Genomic DNA, 21,347 nt, shown 5'->3' on the forward strand with positions numbered 1-21,347 from the left:
AATCCCATAAATATTCAAATCGAATATTTATTCTTTTAATTTAAGAATTCTCGGAATTTAATTCTCAAAATCCGTAAATTCTCAAATTAAATATTTTCGGCTCAGAAATTAAATCTATCATTTCCATAACTGCTCAAATCAATATTAGCCCATAATATGGAATTTCATTCTCAAATCCCATAATTAATAATTTAATATTTTTGGGCCTTACAATTTAAAACTCGACTCAACAAATAGAGTAATCAACGCTTTAATAAGAATTGATTCATATCATTTCATTGCCATCAAGATTCTTAAACGATCTTGACATGGATATCCATCTATCGTAGTCATTCCGGGCTAAAAAATAAGGTTAACCGCAACCTTGGCATTGAATCAATTCAATATGCTATCATATCAACTCAAACTCAAAGATCCACTACCTGAGATGGATCAATAACATCAAAACAAAAATCAAAACATATCAAGTATGTGGTTTTTACGGGCCAACTCAAGAATAGACGTTCTTGAGTTTCAAAGTCCCTAACTCATGATGTCGTCATTATACCTTCGTTTAACTCGATTCTGAACTCTTAAAATCTGAAATATATAATCAAAATACACATATCAAACTTCATTCCAATCTATCATATCAAAATCGAGTCGAAAACATTATAAGATCATCGATCAAACTCATTTCAAACCTCAATCAAACTTCTTCGGTACAAAGTCGACGTCTTGATTTGTTGGCCTTCCAAACTCAACTGAAACTGAAGAATAAAAATGCTATAACATTCATATCATCTAGATAACAACTTCAGCTCAGAGATAAACCAACAAAACAGTCTAAAAACTCAATTCGATGGCGTAGCGATTGAAAATCGGTAATCGACGTAATCCCGAAAACATATCTAACTTCACTTCAATCATTCGTACAACATATATCAACTAATATATCATCAAACTCTTCATAATATCAGCTATAAAAAACTATCATAAGCTGGAAATCATGCTTGGACACGTTCAATACAAACTCCTCAATCCGGTTTCGAGATAGAATCGTATAAACAACGATAAGCATACTCAATAACTCAAAACCTGATCTCTGCCCCAAACTGATTTCGAAATTCATATAAAACATCATAAAACTTACACGAGATCGATGCCCTCATCGTAAGGATTCCAGAACAATTTACGGAATCGAAATCGGATAACCGGAGCAAAAGTTACAAGGATTTGAATATCCAACTTTCAAAGAAAATGAAGGTCTCGGCTTCTATGTTCTGACTTCTCTCAATTTTCTGAACATAGTTGTAGGCTTACACGTTGAAAGCTGAGTAATAAACTAAAAATCTGATAAGTTCAAGTCTAATTGCAGTTTAGCCACTCAATTCTTCAATATTTGCAATTTGGTCCTCGGCCCTTATTTTAATTCAATTTCAATCCTAAATAATTTAAGAATATTAGAATTTAAATCAAAACTCTAAATATTCCCAAATTAAATATACTCGAATTAAAATCAAATTAAAGTCGGATTAATTTTTAATTAATCTCGGGCCTTACAAGGAGACTCACTGTTGGTACTTCGGCAAGTAACCGGAGAGTATAAATGTACTAGTCTATCGTTGATCCCCTATTTTGCAGCCGCTTCCCAGCTGGCTGATGATTTTGAGGAGATAAATTTCCAATATGTACCAAGACGACAAAATTGGGAGGCCAATGAACTGGCGCAAATTGCTTTGGGGTTGAGATTGTCTGAGGAAATCACTCATAGACTGGTGTTAATTCAGAAAAAAGAATCATCCCTCCATCATACAAAGGGGATTACAAATTGAGACTTTTAATGTGGATGTTAATTTGGCAGGTGATTGGAGAGAGGAACTAAAAGAAGCTTTACAGTTCCCCAAGAAATCAACTCCATATGGTTTAAGGATGAAAGTCCTTAACTATATATTGGTGGAAGGTGATTTATATAGGAAATGAATGGATGGTTTGTTGTTGCGATGCATTGGGTTCCCTGAGGCAATGGAAGTCATGAAACAGGTACATGAAGAAGTACGCGGTGCACATCAATCAGGAATGAAGATGAGATGGCTCATGAGGAGACATGGGTATTATTGGCCATCAATGTTGAAAGATTGCATTAGATACTCTAAAGGATGTCAATCTTGCCAAAGACATGTCAATATCCAACGGGTTCCCACTGATGAAATGTATGCTATTATAAAACCATGGCCTTTTCGAGGTTGGGCTATAGATTTAATCGGGAAAATTTATCCATCTTCATCTAAAGGCCATAATTTCAATATTGTGGCTACCGACTTCTTTACTAATGGGTGGAGGCCATACCATTGAAAAATGTGGAACAAAAAGATGTGATCGATTTTATCAAGTAACACATCATACATTGATCTGGTAGACCAAAATCTATTATTACAGATCAAGGAACCATGTTTGTGGGGTCGGAAGTGAAAGATTTTGCAGCAGATTATGACATTAAGTTACATTGCTCTTCCGTATTACCCTCAGGCCAATGGGCCAGCAGAAGCTTCTAATAAAGTGCTGATTCAAATCCTGCAGAAAATGATGTAAGACAATCCAAGAGATTGGCATAGGCTATTATCCGAAACATTATGCGCATACAGAACATCAAAGAGAACCGCAACCGGGGTAAGTCCTTTTGCATTGGCCTATGGGCATGAATCTGTGTTGCGTATGGAAATCATGGTTCCGTCATTACGAATAGCTATGAAAAATCATTTGATTCCGGAAATGTACAATGAAGCCATGATCACAGAGTTAGAGGATCTCGATGATACACGAATGCAAGCTCTCAATAGCCTCATGCTCCAAAAAGAAAAGGTGGCTCGGAGTTACAATAAATGGGTTAGAAAGAAGTCGTTCCATGAAGGAGACCTGGTTTGGAAAGTCATACTACCTGTGGGAGTTAAGGACAGGGAATTGGGAAAATGGTCTCCAAATTGGGAAGGACCATTTAAAGTTCATCGAGTTCTGGATGGGAACGCTTATTGGCTAGCTATTGTAGAAGTGGAACCTCACAAACGATGCATCAATGGTAGATATTTGAAGAAATACATTCCTAGTAGGAACATGTTCTTTAAGACACTTTGTAATTATCAGGCTAAATTATGGCCGAGTGTTTGTAAATAAATATAATAGTGGAGAATTTCCAGGAATGAATGCGTAAAATAACTAAAGATAAATGGTTGGTGGCGCTAAGTCGTATCGCGCCCAAATTACCCAACTCAATCAGATAACCACAAAAATGTAGTAACGTGATTAGGGATCGTTCCCACGAGGAAAGGTAAATTTAATGTGTCCTAAGTAAACTAAAGGGGGTTTTGAGTTTTGGATTGACTACTAAAAATTTAAGCAATTAAAAATTGATAAAATCACAAGCATGAAAGAATGAAAATTAAATTGAAGAAATCAATAGGAGACAAGCCTTGGTATTAATCGACTACACCCTTGATATTTATTCATTCAATCATCGATTCCCTAAAATAAATTAATCCTATCAAATATTCGTCATTGAAAACCAAATTCCTGTTTCACCTTAATTTTAGTTAATTAGACACCAGCGTTCTAGATTAACCCATACCAATAAATTAATCCGGATTCGAGCAATCTAGATTTATATCTAAGGTAGCATTCAAACGAGTAAAACTGACGAATCTAAACAACACAAACACCAGCGGTTGTATTTAGCCTAGTCAACAATTGACCCTACGATTTAATAAATTCAACAGCAGAAAATATAAAACGTAGTTGCTTTGCAAATTAGTTGATTTAAACAATTACGGATTTGAATTCTAGTTTAGCTATAGTTTATACAGCAAAATCCTAAGATGGTCAGTCTAAGAAATTCACATACAAACATGAAATAAAAGAGATCAGAAATTGATACTTAATAAGAATAAAACACTGAAAATCAAATCTCATGAATAAATTATATCAAGGTTTCGTCTCCCTCAACCAAGAATAAAAGTTTAGCTACAACGATTCATCAAAAACTTTAGAAAAATTCAAAAGAAAAGAAGAAAACTTGAAAGAGAGATGGAAAATAAAACCTAGTCTCCAAGAAAATCTCCAAAGTCTGATAATAATCCCTCCAAAATGGAATTAAAAGCCTAATAAAGCCTAGAATCTATAATAACAAAGTTTCCAAAATTAAAACAAATCTTCTCGAACAGACTAGCGCGCACGATCGCATGAGTACATTTGATCGAGCGCGCTAAAATATGTGATCCTCCTGTCTTGAAATTCCTTGGCCGTGCTTGATCGTTTGAGTTCCTCGGATCGAGTGCGCTAAAAATGTCTCGCACACTGTCTTGAATCTCCAGACGCCGCGCTCGATCCTATGAGTTCGTGGGATCGAGTGCGTGAAATTTTGCCAATATTCTGTCTTTCTTCTTCAAATTTGATATCTCCTACACATTAAACCCGAGAGCATGTTATGAAGGTAAATGCATGCATACAACAAAACTAAGATAAAACATGAACAAAAACAAATAAATGCATGCAAACTACTAACAAAATAACAACAAAATATGAAAACAAAACACGACTATCAATTACTCCACACTTAATCCTTGCTCGCCCTCGAGCAAGTCATGCAAAATAAAATGAAACAAAACAAATACATAAGCAAAGACGAGAATGCACAACATAGCCTCAGAGAAAACCACTTTCATCTAAAACAAGTTTATAGCTACCCTCAATCATCAATGATACACCTGCAGTCGAATGCGAACGTGTGTGTGTGTCATGTTACCCCAGTTACATGCAACTTCAAAAGAACAAAGCTTCAAGACTTTTCGCCGACCTATAACAATTCAGTGCAAGCCTCACCATCAAGAACTCTCCTCCAAACAATCCTTCAACACAACACAACTTCCTTGAGAATAATTACGCACCGTTGGATTTTGCACCCGACATTTTTAAATTCCCAATAATTACCCGCATACTTAGCTATAACTAGATAGGATTCGAATTTCAATCCCCTCGTCCATAGCCCGGATGGAACTACAATCCTATTAGGTCCGCAAACTTAGCTATGAAATAATGAATAGAATTTCATTCACATTTCAAGCCCGGATGGAATCGTGATTTCAAAACGTTGTCAAAATTTATTTAATCTCATTTTACCCGCAGACTTAACCAGAAGCAAAGTATTAGGATTTCAATTCCTTACTTATCGTCCGGATGGAATTAAAAGTTATTTTTTTATTTTTTATTTTTTTTAAAGATTAACCCCATGTAATCCTCATACTTAGCCACAAACAAGATGAATAGGATTTCAAACATCTTGCTTGCAACCCGGATGAGTTAATTTGTTTCCAAAAATTGTTTTTATGTTTCATAAAACAAAAAATTTTGAGGTGCGCCCAAGAAAGTGTATGCCATATAAAAAAAATCATCAAGATTCAAGCACTATCAAGTTTCACAAACACTTATTGTCGTGCAATAGTCCAACAGACCTCCACAATATCTAATACATCGCTACACTTTACCGGTTAAACATGCGTGCTTAAGAATATTCAACAAGCAACCTTCGGTTTCTCAAAACTGATCAAGAGTTAATTTCAAAAATCATCATTTTTTTCAATTACCTCATCATAGGCTAACAAACTCATCCTCAACTCATGCATTTGAACAACACAAACGACAACAACAAGATAATGCAATACAAACAAAGGAAACAAAATGCATGCAATGCAACCCCCCCCCCCCCCCCACACTTAAACTAAGCATTGTCCCCAATGTTCAAGAACTAAACGAACAAAACAAACAACAAACCAAAGACAAAATGCAAACAGAATGCAAAGCAAAGAAAAAAAAAATAAGACTCCCCTGGTTTAGAGGTCGGCGTCGTCCTCCTCTGCATGCTCGGGAGGAGGGACAGGATCGGCGAAGGGAAATGCAAAAGGTGGCGGGAATGGGACAGCCGGTGGAAGCGTGGTAGGGTCAATCCCGAGCCGCTAAAAAATGCCACGACAAATGGAGTCCAGGACTTGAAAATTGGAAGCCGTGGCGGCATTGAATTCATTTTGGTACCGAGCATGTTGGGCCAATTCTCGAATAGTGATGGTAGTAGTGCGGAGAGGAAGAGGCATAGGTCGTACGGGATCGGGGACCGGCACGAATCGATCGTCCACCATGAACTGGCTCATCCGATATGCACGCTTGGCATCGATAGTCGCACTGTCAATGGGGCGCATTGGTGGCAACCTTTCCTCATCGGGTCGATGTGGCACACCGGCACGCAAGCACAGCTACGTGATGATCATCGGGAAGAAAAGACCCGATGTCCTGGTAGTGATGGAATGCCTCATCTGTGCATGAATCACTCGGCCCGCATTTACCGGCAGATTTAGATCAAGAGCGTAGAGGAGCACTGCACGCTCAACGTAGACTTCACTAGTGTGGGAGATGGGCATCAGATGTCGGGCAATGAAAATGTACCAAGTGGCCGGATTCATCAATAGGTATTTCTCCTTAAAGCATTTGAACGTAACAGGATCCCGCCAGGCAGCCCCTACCATGCATAATTGCTAAAGGACCTTGTGAAAATCCGGGTCGAGGGCGATGCTCAGGTACAAGCTATCATCAATGTCGGGCATCTCCAATAGACTATTCAGATCTTTGGGCGCATAAGAAATCAACATTCCTTGAACGAAAGCCTTACTATCCGTGCGCTCTGCAGCATTAGCATAAAATTCCCTAACAAGAGGGACAATGGCTGGAGAAGGTGGTTGACTAAATTTTCCCCACCCACGGTTCAAGATTTGGGTAGCCACATTGCTGTCGTAAGCCTTGATATCAAAACCCCTCTCAGTAATATGGGAGCGATGGATTTTTGCATGATCATACCGGTCCCGAGCCGCTTGGTTGACGAATTGGCCGGCTGGGTGGAGTGGAGCATTTGAAGCATGGGTACCCTGGCGAGAAGATTTGCCTACCTCGCGATTGCGTTTTGGAGCCATAATGTCGTGAGAATTGCACGAAAACTTGACAAGGGCAATTTATCGTGGCGTGCACTAATATTTCCGGTGTTTCTGAGCAAAATAATGCGATAGAGAAATGGAGATGAGAGAAGGGATTAAGAATGCAATCCTTGGAATGATGCTTGCAAGAGATGAGGAAAAATTGGTGAAGATTGAACAAATCTGAAATTTGGGGGTTTAGGGTTCTAGGGAAACCGAGTAAGAGAAAAGGGAAAGTGAGGGAAAAAAAAGAAAAGAAGCAATAAAACACGCACAGGGGAGCGCGCTCGATCGCGTGAGTACGCAGGATCGAGCGCGCTTCTTAAAATCAGGGGCAGAAAAGTGGGGTAAAATCGCGTGCTCAATCGCGTGAGTACGCAAGATCGAGCGCGCCCAATAAAATATGCGGGGCAAAGAGTTAGGGGAAAAACGTGCGCTCGATCGCGTGAGGACGCAAGATCGAGCGCACAAAGCCTTCAGAAAAAAAAAATTTTATTGTCAAAATTTTCCGCAAAACAAACGAACGCAAAACAAACCAAAAAATAAAACCAAACAAAAATAACAGGCAAAAAAACACTGGGTTGCCTCCCAGTCAGCGCTAAATTTATAGTTAGTCTATAGCTCGACTGCATGCCGCGATTTAGTCGACATTTGGCGGAGCATCTAGGGTGATATCATGCTCGTCCCCTCCTACGTTTTCTTGGACTCCTTCATGGTAGTGTTTCATTCGGTGACCTTTCACCTTGAATGTTTTGGATGTGTCCAAGCTTTGAATTTCGACTGCACCATGGGGAAAGGCATTAGTTATAACAAACGGTCCATTCCAACGTGAACGTAACTTACCTGGAAATAACCGAAGTCATGAATGATAGAGCAAAACTTTCTGACCGACTTCGAATTCCCGTCTAGAGATCATCTTGTCGTGGAAGGCCTTTGTTTTGTCCTTGTAAATCTTGGAGCTGGAATAAGCATCATTGCGGATCTCTTCCAATTCTTGCAACTGCAGCTTCCAGTGCTCGCCACTCTCATCCATCTGCATGTTGAAGTTTTTTATAGCCCAATAGGCTCGATGCTCAAATTCCACAGGCAGATGACATGGTTTTCCAAAAATCAGCCGATATGGGGACATTCCAATCGGCTTCTTGAACGCGGTTCTATACGCCCACAAGGCATCATCCAAACGCAAGCTCCAGTCCTTTTTTGTAGGATTTACGGTCTTTTCTAGGATGGACTTGATCTCTTGGTTCGATACCTCAGCTTGACCGTTGGATTGTGGATGGTATGCAGTGGAGACCCTGTGCGTCACATGGTGCATTTTAAGCAAAGTAGCCACAGTTTGGTTGCAGAAGTGTGTTCCTATATCACTGATGATGGCTCTCGGAATTCCAAACCTAGAGAAAAGGTTATGCTTGATAAACACTGCAACAACTTTAGAATCGTTAGTACGGGTGGCCTTTGCTTCCACCCATTTAGAGACACAGTCCATAGCAAGTAATATATAAATAAATCCATATGAACTTGGAAAAGGTCCCATGAAGTCGATGCCCCAAACATCAAAGATCTCACAAACTAGAATGGGTTGCTGGGGCATCTTATTATGCTGGGAGATATTACCTGTCTTTTGGCATTGAGCGCACGACTTACAAAACACGTAAGCGTCTCGAAATAAGGATGGCAAGAAAAATCCGCTGTCCAACACCTTTCTTGCTGTCCTTTTAGCTCCAAAGTGGCCACTACATGCATAAGAATGGCAAAACATAAGGATAGGGATTATCTCGCTTTCGGGTACACATCGACGTATAACTTGATCAGCGCAGTGTTTACACAAGTATGGATCATCCCACACATAGTACTTAGCATTGCTTCTCACTTTGTCCTTTTGCGCCTTTGAAAATTCAGAGGGAAACCCATTAGTAAATAAATAATTCACAATATTTGCGTACCAGGGTAATTCCGTGCTTGCTGAAAATAGTTGCTCATCAGGAAATTCTTCTCGCAAATTCAGCTCCTCATCGACATGAATTAGGCGACTCAAGTGATCAGCAACTCGATTCTCGGTCCCTCTTTTGTCCTTGATTTCCACATAAAATTCGCTCAAAAGTAGTATCCATCTTATCATCCTTGGTTTTGCCTCCTTCTTCGCCATCAGAAAATGAAGAGCTGCATGATCAGAATAAACAATGACTTTAGCACCTAGTAAATAAGAGCGAAATTTTTCTAATGCAAAAACAACAGCTAAGAGCTCCTTTTCAGTGGTGGAGTAGTTCCGTTGGGCATCGTTTAGGATACGCGAAGCGTAGTAGATAGCATGCGATGCTTTCCCAACTTTCTGGCCTAAAACCGCGCCAACTGCATAGTCGCTGGAAATACACATGATCTCGAATGGTTGGCTCCAGTCCGGTGGTTGGATTATTGGTGCAGATGTCAAGGATTCTATGAGTTTATCAAAACATGTTTTGCATGGTTCATCAAACTCAAACGGGACATCTTTTTGCAACAGCTTGCACATGGGGGATGCGGTCTTGGCGAAGTCTTGAATGTATCTCCTGTAGAAACCTGCATGGCCAAGAAAAGAACGCACTTCCCGCACACATGTGGGATAAGGAAGAGACTGAATAATATCAATTTTAGCCTTGTCTACCTCTATTCCCTTAGATGAAACAACATGACCTAACACAACACCTTGCCCAACCATAAAATGACATTTTTTAGAATTTAAAACTAGGTTGGTTTCGACACACCTCTTAAGGACAAGAGCAAGGTTAAACAGACAATTTTCAAAGGAATCACCATAGACAGTGAAATCAACCATAAAAACTTCTAAGATATGCTTGACGAAATCAGAAAAAATACTAACCATACACCGTTGGAAAGTGGTCGGCGCATTGCAAAGTCCAAAGGGCATCCGTCGATATGCAAAAGTGCCAAACGGGCAAGTGAATGTTGTCTTTTCCTGATCCTCCAGTGCGATAGCAATCTGAAAATAACCAGAATATCCATCAAGAAAACAATAGTAAGGGTGACACACTAACCTTTCAATCATTTGATCAATAAAGGGTAAAGGAAAGTGGTCCTTTCGGGTTCCGACATTCAGCTTACTATAATCAATACAAACCCTCAACACATTTTGAATACAGGTGGGAACCATCTCATCATCCTTATTCTTCACCACAGTAATTCCGGTTTTCTTGGGTACCACTTGGATGGGACTGACCCACTGACTGTCAGAAATCGGGTAGATGACTCCAACTTCAAGGAGTTTCATAATTTCAGCATTTACCACCTCCATCTTTGGTGGGTTAAACTTTCTATGCGGCTGACATGAGGGATTTGCTCCTTCCTCCATCAAAATTTGGTGCATGCATGTGGAAGGACTAATTCCCTTGATGTCTGCTATAGTCCACCCAATAGCAGTCTTGTGCTCTTGCAGTACTTTGACTAGCTGTTCTTCTTGGTCGGCTTCCAAACTATTGGAGATGATGACTGGTAATGTTTCTTCTTCTCCAAGGAAAACTTACTTGAGATGTTTTGGAAGTGTCTTTAGTTCGACCACTGGTGCCTACAAAACAGATGTGAGACGCAGAGTATTAGATATTGGTAAAGATAAATAAGAGACATTACCTGACTGAGGTAACTCAGAAGCATTGTTCAGAATTCGCTCAATCTCTTTCACTTCTTCACTGACTTCAATTCCATCATCCTGCTGAATGGGTGCAATGAGAGCCACCTATAGATCATCTTTTCCTACATGCTCACAATAATCTTGTGCCATGTAATCTACAATATCAACAGAAAACACACAATCATCACTGTCAATAAATTTCATGGCATCAAAAATATTAAATTTCACAACCTCGCCATCAAATTCCATGGTGAGTGTGCCACTGTGAACATCAATTTTAGTCATGGAAGTTTTCAAGAATGGTCTGCCTAACAAAATAGGACTATTATGATCACCGTTTTCCATGTCTAGCACATAAAAATCTGCAGGAAATACCAAGTCATTTACTTGCACTAACACGTCTTCCACTATTCCCCTAGGGTATTCATTAGACTTATCAGCTAATTGAATAACAATTCCAGCTTTGTTCAATGGACCAAGATTCAAGGATGCATAGATAGAATATGGCATAACGTTGATTGATGCTCCTAGATCTAACATGGCCTTCTCAAGTCTAACATTCCCTATAGTGCATGGGATAGAAAACATACCTATATCCTTGCATTTTGAGGGCAATTTTTGTTGGATCACAGCAGATACGTTCTCACCAAGTTTCACTTTTTGACAACCCTTCAATGTCTGCTTCCTCTTTGCTGTGCACAATTCTTTCAAGAACTTCGCGTATCGAGGTACCTGCTTAATAGCGTCTAACAACGGAATATTCACCTCACATCTACGAAAAGTCTCATAAAGATCCTTTATCCCTTCATATTTTCTAGACTCCTTAAGTGCTAAGGGAAAATGGGCAACAGGCTTATATTCAGAAAGTGGAGGAAACTTACCTCTTGACGCTTCTTCCTTGGATGCTTCTCCATCAGTTGCCTTCGGTTCTTCTTGTGGCTTCTCCTTGGGTGAAGCCTCCACTTCTTTCACTTTAATTTTCAATTCCTTTCCATTTCGTAGAGTAATAGCACTTGCGTTCTCTCTTGGATTTTGAATTGTTTGAGATGGTAGAGCATTAGAATGATGTGATTCTAACTTATTGATGGTGGTGGCGAGCTGTCCCATCTGGGTATTCAAATTTTGAATACTTGCTCTGGTTTCCTGTTGAAAAGTTACAGTATTAGTAGCAAGCTCCTTAACAATATTTTCAAGAAACTCACCCGGATTGGGAATCTGAGGACGCTGCTGCTGTTGAGGATACGGTGGCCTATAAGCTTGATTGTGCGGTGGTGCTTGAGGGCCCGATTGATTTGCTTGAGGATTCCCATATCTCATATTTGGATGATCCTTCCAACCAGGATTGTATGTGTTGGAATAAGGATCATATTTCCTTTGTGGTGATCCAAGAAATCCTCCAGTAGCATTGACCTGTTCTACCGATTCTTCTTGAAGTGTGGGACACATATCAGTAGCATGTCCCACTATAGCACAAATTCCACATGCCTTTGCAGGTTGTCCATTCCCTACAGCCATCTGACGCACAAGAGACATCAATTCAATTAATTGTTGCTCAAGGGAAGAGACATTTACTTCGGTGTTTTTCTTTGGTACATGCTCATTCCTGATGGTGCCAAATTGTTGAGAATTGGCAGCCATATTCTCTATCAGATTCCTCGCTTGTACCGGAGTTTTGTCCACAAAAACTCCTCCACTGGCTGCGTCTAGCATACTCCTATCATGAGGTAAACAAACCTTCATAGCAAAATTGTATTAATTGATTTTCACTTATCTGGTGCTGCGGACAGCTAGCACAAAGCTTCTTGAACCGCTCCCAGTACTCATGCAGTGATTCTCCGGAGTATTGCTTGATTCCATAGATTTCCTTTCGGATGTTCGCGGCTCTAGATGCTTCAAATTATTTCTCCAGAAAGATTATTTTCATCTCCGTCCAAGTTGTTATAGAACCAGAGGGCAAGTAATATAGCCAATCCTTAGCAGCACTCTTCAAAGAGAAAGGAAAAGCTCTCAACTGAATCTGCTCCTCTGTCACTCCATGGGGCTTCATACTCGTGCAGACCACGTGAAATTTTATTAAGTGTTTATTCGAGTCCTCACCTGCAAGACTATGAAAAGCAGGTAATAAGTGAATCAACCCAGACTTAAGCTCAAAAGTAGCATTATTTTCTAATGTAGGAAAAGTAATGCATAAAGGTTGTTGATTGGGATCAGGAGTGCCCAATTGTCTAAGACTCAGGTTCTCATTAGCATCCATCTCTTCTTCTGGAAAAGCAGCTCGAGCAGCTGCCTCTTGTTGTTGCCTACGAAGTTCTCTCCTTCGCCTGTGTAAGGTCCTTTCGATCTCCGGGTCTTAAAGAAAGTTTTTTTCAGCTAAATCACCTGAAAGCATGAACGAGAGAAAACTAGAAACAAAGAAAATAGAAGAGAGTGAGATAAAATAGAACAAAACAAAAAGAAATAGAACACAATAAATTAAACACCGTTCCCCGGCAACGACGCCAAAATTTGGTGGCGTTAAGTCGTATCGCGCCCAAATTATCCAACTCAATCAGATAACCACAAAAATGTAGTAGCGTGAGTAGGGATCGTTCCCACGAGGAAAGGTAAATTTAATGTGTCCTAAGTACACTAAAGGGGGTTTTGAGTTTTGGATTGACTAATAAAATTTAAGCAATTAAAAATTGATAAAATCACTAGCATGCAAGAATGAAAATTAAATTGAAGAAATCAATAGGAGACAAGCCTTGGTATCAATTGACTACACCCTTGATATTTATTCATTCAATCATTGATTCCCTAAAAATAATTCATCCTATAAAATATTCGTCATTGAAAACCAAATTCCTGTTTCACCTTAATTTTAGTTAATTAGACACCAGCGTTCTAGATTAACCCTTACCAATAAATTAATCTGGATTCCAGCGATCTAAATTTAAATCTAAGGTAGCATTCAAACGAGTAAAACTGACGAATCTAGACAACACAAACACCAGCGGTTGTATTTAGCCTAGTCAACAATTGACCCTATGATTTAATAAATTTAACAGCAGAAAATATCAAACGTAGTTGCTTCGCAAATTAGTTGATTCAAACAATTACAGATTTGAATTCTAATTTAGCTATAGTTTATACAGCAAAATCCTAAGATGGCCAGTCTAAGAAATTCACATACAAACATGAAATAAAACAGATCAGAAATTGATACTTAATAAGAATTAAACACTGAAAATCAAATCTCATGAATAAATTATATCAAGGTTTCGTCTCCCTCAACAAAGAATAAAAGTTTAGCTACAACGATTCATCAAAACTTAAGAAAAATTCAAAAGAAAAGAAGAAAACTTGAAAGAGAGATGAAAAATAAAACCTAGCCTCCAAGGAAATATCCAAAGTTTGATAATAATCCCTCCAAAACGGAATTAAAAGCCTAATAAAGCCTAGAATCTATAATAACAAAGTTTCCAAAATTAAAACAAATCTTCCCGAACAGACTAGCGCGCTCGATCGCATGAGTACGTCCGATCGAGCGCGCTAAAATATGTGATCCTCCTGTCTTGAAATTCCTTGGCCGCGCTCGATCGCGTGAGTTCCTCGGATCGAACGCGCTAAAAATGTCTCGCCCACTGTCTTGAATCTATGAGTTTGTGGGATCGAGCACGTGAAACTTTGCCAATATTCTGCCTTTATTCTTCAAATTTGATATCTCCTACACATTGAACCCGAGAGCATGTTAGGAAGGTAAATGCATGCATACAAAAAAACTAAGATAAAACATGAACAAAAACAAATAAATGCATGCAAACTACTAACAAAATAACAACAAAATATGCAAACAAAACACGACTGTCAATGGTCAATCAGACCATAAGTCTGAAATAGAGAAGATACCTAAGTGTTCAAAAGAACGCGGTCGAAATGGTTCTAACAGCAAAAAGGAATATTGTTTTCTCCATGAAATAGTGAAATTAACCTAGTGCGGCTGCTAATTCTTCCCACTTCTGTTTACACTCTAGCTGTGTGGCCATGGACTCATTCAGAATTGTGTTCCATCCTTGGTACTCAGCCTTTTGATAACCAATTGGATCCCAGTGTCACCTATCTCCTGGTCAGCCGACAATATTTGTGCTTTGAGAGATTCACCTTCCTCTAGTAGTTGCACTCTCTTGGCTTCCCAGATAGCCAATTCCTTCTTCAAATGTAATATTTTTTCTTCCACAGTATCAAAATTTTTACCCACCTCAATCATTTTGTTATTATTGCTCTCTCTCACTCTCTTGAGATTATCCCAAGTTTCTTTAGAGGCCCTGAAAGTCTCCAGTCTGGCCAATACCTCCGTATGCTTGTTCACAGCATCTAAGGCCTCTGAAAGGATAGAAGGCTGAGAATGAGAAGTCATACCTAGTGGGGATTCAAAACACCCCTGGGAACTCTGAAGTAAGTGAAACTCTTTCAGAAGTTCTTGATACTGCTGCTCTGTTAAAGTGAATAAATCTTGAACGATTAAAGACTTGATGGTGGTCATAGCGTGATTGACATACTCTATGCTGGGATATGGTGGAACTTCTGGAATGAGTTCACTTTACGTCTTGCAAAAATCTGAAGTCTAAGTCCATCGTGACTAAAGGAAGAGTGCACATTTGAATCCGCCGAGAGGAGTAATCCTGCATGAGGTACCAGGAGATAGTGAAATAATAAAAATAGGAACAAGAATATAGTCCTAAACAAAGTATTACCTCGACAACAGTTGATGCGGTGAATATGTTAGAGACTTGTGCAACATGGGGAGCATGAACGGGAATACTTAGTTTGGGAGGAGGAGCTTTTGAAGATATGCTGGTGATGATTTGTGCCACAATGATGTTCTCAGCAACATCAGAAGGCGTTGGGTGCTTGGTGGGAGACGCCTCATCTTTCAATGGCATAGAACTCGTTGGTTGAATCACCTCAGCAGTTGATCCAGGGGCATCAACTTTGAAGGGAATTGAGGAAACAAATATGGTATCGTCTTCTTCTGCATCAGCAGAAACCTCAGAACTACGTGAGGGTTGCATGGCTAATCTTCGTGACACACGGGTACTTTTTCTAACTTTAGCAGGGGAAGATTCTTTTGGCGCTCCACCACCCATGGTTTTCAATTTTTTGACAGAGGTTTGAACTGCTAAAGAGAAGAAGGTAATAATAAGTATGCCAACTAACTATAAAATTCCAGTTTAGAGATTGTACAGTTACCAGGAGGAACTGTCAAAGCAGGAGTAAGAGCTTGGTATTTAGGAGTCCACCATGACATAAAAGGAACAATGCTATCCCGAGCCACATCCTGAATTGGAACTTGAAAGAAGGATCCCGATACTAAGTTTAATTTAGCAGTGGCCAAAGAGAAATGACGATCAACTAACTCATCCCAAATGGTCTCAGGTAAAACTGTTGAGGGAAGAAAAAATTGTTTTCGGGTATAGTAGGGGGAAAAGCAAATTGCCGGGCCACGATCAAAGGATTGTATATCTCCAAAGGGAGAATTGCATTATCATTGGAAAAGGTACCACTACTAATCAAAAATTTTAAATGAAGACAAGCAAGTCGTATGTCATCAACAACTTGTGGAAAAGACCTGCTTTGGTGAGACATGAAACGCAAGATCCAAGGATAATTTGCCGTGTTGAGAAACCATGGCAAATAGTAACAACGCCCCTCCTCAAGGGTATTGAAAAAAGTCATCAAGAAATCCTTAAAAACTGTGGTGATGCAATAGGATAGAGCGTTACTGTCAGAAGGATTAATGCTAGTAAACGGAAGGTTCCTAATGTCCGAAAAATAGGAAAAGAGCCACAACTTCAAGAACCAGCATACACCTTGAAGTTTGCAAAGGGGAGTATCGAGTACACTTTTACTCAACCCTCGGTAGACAGACCCTAAGAACATGACCCCTAAATTGACAAGGTTCCCGATACTCAACAGACGTGCAAGGGACAAGTACTCTGTGGATGGACGACCAGAAGCAGGGCAAAACAAGAATTTGCAAATGAGTACCCACATAAACGATATGTTCATCAGCATTAGGGGTCTCAGAGGCGGTATGCCAAGTTCTTATCATAGAGGCATAAGAGGTGTAGTTCAGATACTCATCTGGAAGGTTGGGAACATCCGTCATCGAGATGACACCTATCAATTCTAGACCAATGATTGGAATCCTCAGTAAACGAAGGATATCATGAAGAGTAATGGTCATTGGTCCACAAGCAAATATGAAGGAATTGCAAGAAGGGGACCAAAAACGGAGTGCAGATTCTAGTAGGTTGGTTTTCAACGGGAATGGAACTTTCATAAGCTAAATGAAATAATACAACCCTTGAGATTTCCAGATGTCACCGAAATGGGGTTCCAGTTTATCGATCCAATTCACCCATTCAGGAGAGAAACAGGGCCAAGATTTGAATTTAGCCGCTTTGGCAGGGGGTTGTATAGAATTGGTTAAAAGTAATGAGGAGGCCGATAAAGAGTCAAGGGGAAATAGGTTGGAGAAAAATTGATGGTGGCAAGGGAACCTCTACGTATGGAGCGTGATTTATTGTGGCCAAAACCTCAACAGAGTTAGGTTTAATAGAAAGAAGATTTGGAGGCCTGTGAGGAACATAAGACAAATTAAGAAAACAGGGGTTCCAAGTAATCAAATCAATGATAATATTATCCGTGAGCTCAAGGAGAGTGCACATAACTGATGGCCTCCATTTCCTCAAGAGCGATTGATGAACTGGCAGGAGTAGACGCCATGGAAAAGTAGGAGTAAAATACTGCAGAAATAAAAGGTGAATTAACCCATTGAATGGTATTTTCCGTTGTGTGTGCAGGTTTTAACAGATGAACAACCAAAAGAGTATAAGCTTACTTGTTGGAGAAGCAGCGGGATGTCAGACCAAACACTAAGATATCGAGGTGTTACAAAGATCAAAGAGATGAAACTCAAAGCCAGCTCAAAATAATTACTCGGTGAAGATGAAGAGCCCTAAGGAGAGAGAAAGAGAGGCGCGAATATTGGAGGAACAATAATGATAATGCTGAGGTGACATGATCAAGTGATTCAAAATTTGAAGAACAGGATCATTGAGATTTATTTGAAAACAAAGTCACAAAGCTTATCCAGTTCAAAGATACTTTGGTAAAGTTGCTCGGCCCAACAGTTAGGGAGGAGTTCATCATCCAGTTTCGATGGCCCAATGGGCCATCAACCTGCAGGGGGCAATTTTGAACCCATAAAATAAAATATTGTACGAATCCGAGTTCCCTGGCCCAGCTCCTAAAAACCGTGTAGCCCAAGTGTTTCGGCCCATCAGGAATGAAGCCCAGAAGATGAAAATCCGTCGGCAAGAGATGAGGTGGAAGTTATATTTAAAAGGGATGACCAAGTCAGAAACAATTTGAAGTGAACGTGGCCCATTTTTGAGAGATAGTGGGGTGAAAGTTATGGAATTGGGAACAAAAGAACCATCGGAAGGAAAGAACAGGCAGACATCATCTCAACAAGAAACATAGCTCTCAAAAAGCTCTGTATTTTTCAGTAATCTTTCTGTAGAATTTTCGTACCTTCATTTTATCATTTTTTAAACATTGTAGCGTACATGTTTGGCTTGTTTTTGCTGGGTTCCTTGAACTATTACAACATTTTCTTTTATAATTAGTATGACAATCATTTGTCATTTTGAATTTTCAGTAGCAAAGAATCAATATTCGATTGCTATTAATAATTCGTCTTCTACTTTATTTTAGTTCTTTAGCGTTTTGCCGGTGAACTTGAGACCGACGACGGAACCGGGGCTCATTTTCGCTTGGTTTTAGAAGTTAGATTTTTATTTTCATTTGTTATTTTCATTTGGCAATCAAGTGTCTGGCACGCCTGCAATTAACCCGTTCGAGCCAATTTTTGTATGAAAACACATATATATAACATTGGGATGCGCAATCTACAAAATATGTGAAGAATCGTTCGTGTTAACATGAGGGAGAGTTTACGTGGTTGCACTCTTTTTTCCTTACTATGGTTTTTATCCCATTGGATTTTTCCTAGTAAGGTTTTTAACGAGGCAGCATAAAATACGTAATAAAGACAATCATCGTATGACAATCATCATCACAAGAGGGAGTGTTTAAAATATATTATTATTATATTAGAGTTGAATGTTGAAAATAAGAGTTGTAAAATTTTGAAAATTAGTGTGTGATGATGTAGATGATGATGTATTAATATTTGGACTAATCACCAAATGAGATCTATAAATAGGTCTCTCCATTTGTGTAGAAAAACACAATTGAATTGAGGGAGAAAAATTTGTGAAGTGTAGAGTTTGATATATTTTGAGTTTTGGAGTTTTTAATATTTTTTACCATAAATTTTTACTTGTTTACAACAATATCAACCGTTTTTGTTCTACTATTAATTTGCATTTTATTTCCATTTTTGGTCCCGAACTGTGAATTTGTATTTTCAGTCATGTAACTTATATAAATTTTTTCTTAATTTTGATATTATTACGATGAATTTTCATTTCTAGTCTTGTAATTTGTGTATTAATGTTTTCATTTTTTATCCTTTAATTTGTATTTTCTTTCAATTATGTCCTCTTATATATGACCGATAAAAAATATCAAAAATGAAAATAATTATAAGTTAGAAAATAAAAAATGAAAACAATATACAAGTTACATTACTAAGGTATTGTTTTCAACTTCTAAACATAAGTGATTATGAATAATTGAAAAAAGTCAATAATTACTTATTTTTAGAGGTTGCAAACACTACTTTCAAAATAAAAATTCACAGTAACAAAACCAAAAAAAAAAAAAAAACATGCAAGTTACACAACTAAAAATACAAATTCACCGTTAACAAAATGAGAAAAATATTTACACTTCAAAAGTTTATAATTGCACTCCAATTTTGAATATTAATATATTTTATTTAAATATTACCCCTACTTAATTATTCCATTGTTATTAGACAAATATGTCATTTCATCAATCATTTAATCTTACTACTTATTTTCTTTTTCTATTATATATTATTTATTTATTTTACCCTTAGCTAATAATTCACGACCCCATAAGATACTTCGCCACACATAAGACGGATTGTTACTCATATTAGCCCGAAGAAAAGTGGTGGATGGGAAATATTTGGCTTGAAAATTTGAGAAAGAAGTGAATCTGGGTACTGTAAAATTCTCCATCCCTGTTTAGTTAGAAGAGCTTGGTTAAACTTACAAAGATCACGGAAACCCATCCCACCATTATGTTTGGACAAACATGAACGATCCCATTTTAACCAATGGATACCGAAATCCTTATTGTTACCCCACCAAAATTTGGTGACCATTTTCTACAGGGATTGTGATAAACCAACCGAGATCTTGAACTCGGACATCGTATAATTTGATGTTGCCCAAGCCACAGCCTTGATTAATACCTCCCGACCTCCTATTGAAAATATATTCCTCTTCCAAAACTGAGTATTCCTCCAAACCCTTTGCCTGATGCCATAAAAAACCCGACATTTTTTCTTTCCAACAAAAGTTGGGAAACCTAAATATAGGTCATGAGATTCATTCTGCCCCAACCCCAAGCATTCACAAACCTGACTTTTCTGTTCCGATGTCATATTGGGGCTTAATGTAATAGTATAATTCATGAGATTTATGGTTTGGCCAGAAGCTTGTGCATAACCTTCTAACGTATTCCAAATATGCTCACAATTAAATGTGTCTGTCGTGCCAAATATTAGGCTATCATCTGCGAAAAATAAGTGGTGAATAGAAGGTGAATTACGGGCACAAGAAATGCCCTTAATACGACCATCTTGCACCCCTTGATGAAATAAAGAAGAAACCCTTCACAACCTAGGAGAAAAAAGATAAGAAGACAACGGACAACCTTGCCGCAAATCTCTACTCGGTCTGAAACGATCTGATTGCTGACCATTAATGAGTACCGAGAAGCTCGTGGAAGTAAGAAAATTCATGATAAGTTCAATCCATCGAGTAGAATAACCCAACTTTCTCATCACAGATCGCAAAAATAGCCACTCGACACTTTCATAAGCCTTGCTAATATCCAGCTTTAAATCCATAAGCCCTTTTTTCTTTTGGTGCGCCGACGAAGAGTATGTAGACATTCAAAAGCAATCATAACATTTTTAGTGATTAGACGTCTCGGAACAAAAGCGCTTTGTTCACTAGAAATGATCTCCGGAAGGAAAATTTTCAATCTGTTTGCTAAAGCTTTAGCAATAATCTTGGAGATAACTTTACACAAGCTTATAGGTCTAAAAAGACTAGCTAAAGTGGGATACCATAGTTTAGGAATCAGAATCAGATTAGTTTGATTAAGCTCACCATATGACCCTCCCTGGTTGAGAATATCCAAGCAGACCTCAGTGACGTGCTTGCCAACCAAATCCCAATGATCCTGAAAAAACCAACGTGAATAAGGAGCTTTCCATGGACCCATCGCAAATAAGGCATGTTTAATTTCTTCTCGCGAGAAAGGGGCATCCAACTACAAATTCATATCCAAACTAATTTTGGGAGGTATCTCATTTAAAACCTGATCAATCCAGACAACCTGTGGCATAGAAGTAGTGAAAAGATTCTCAAAATAGGTTTGAAAATGAGAATTCAACTCAACATGAGTGGTAAGCCATTGGTTGTCAATAGAATAGACTCCGAGAATCTGGTTCTTTTGTCGCCGTCGAG

At 38.7% G+C, this 21,347-nt stretch overlaps 1 protein-coding gene across 1 annotated transcript; it reads left to right on the plus strand.

Moving 5' to 3' along the window:
• The first annotated feature begins 2,004 nt into the window (after positions 1–2,004).
• LOC140862437 (uncharacterized) lies at positions 2,005–3,150 on the plus strand. Its single transcript, XM_073265459.1, has 3 exons — positions 2,005–2,022; positions 2,509–2,567; positions 2,625–3,150. Exons 1-3 carry the CDS (start codon positions 2,005–2,007, stop codon positions 3,148–3,150), a joined length of 603 nt encoding a protein of 200 aa, XP_073121560.1.
• The last annotated feature ends 18,197 nt before the right edge of the window (positions 3,151–21,347 follow it).

The sequence above is a fragment of the Henckelia pumila genome, chromosome 4, assembly GCF_033568475.1.
Source record: "Henckelia pumila isolate YLH828 chromosome 4, ASM3356847v2, whole genome shotgun sequence".
NCBI classification, from domain to species: Eukaryota; Viridiplantae; Streptophyta; class Magnoliopsida; order Lamiales; family Gesneriaceae; genus Henckelia; species Henckelia pumila.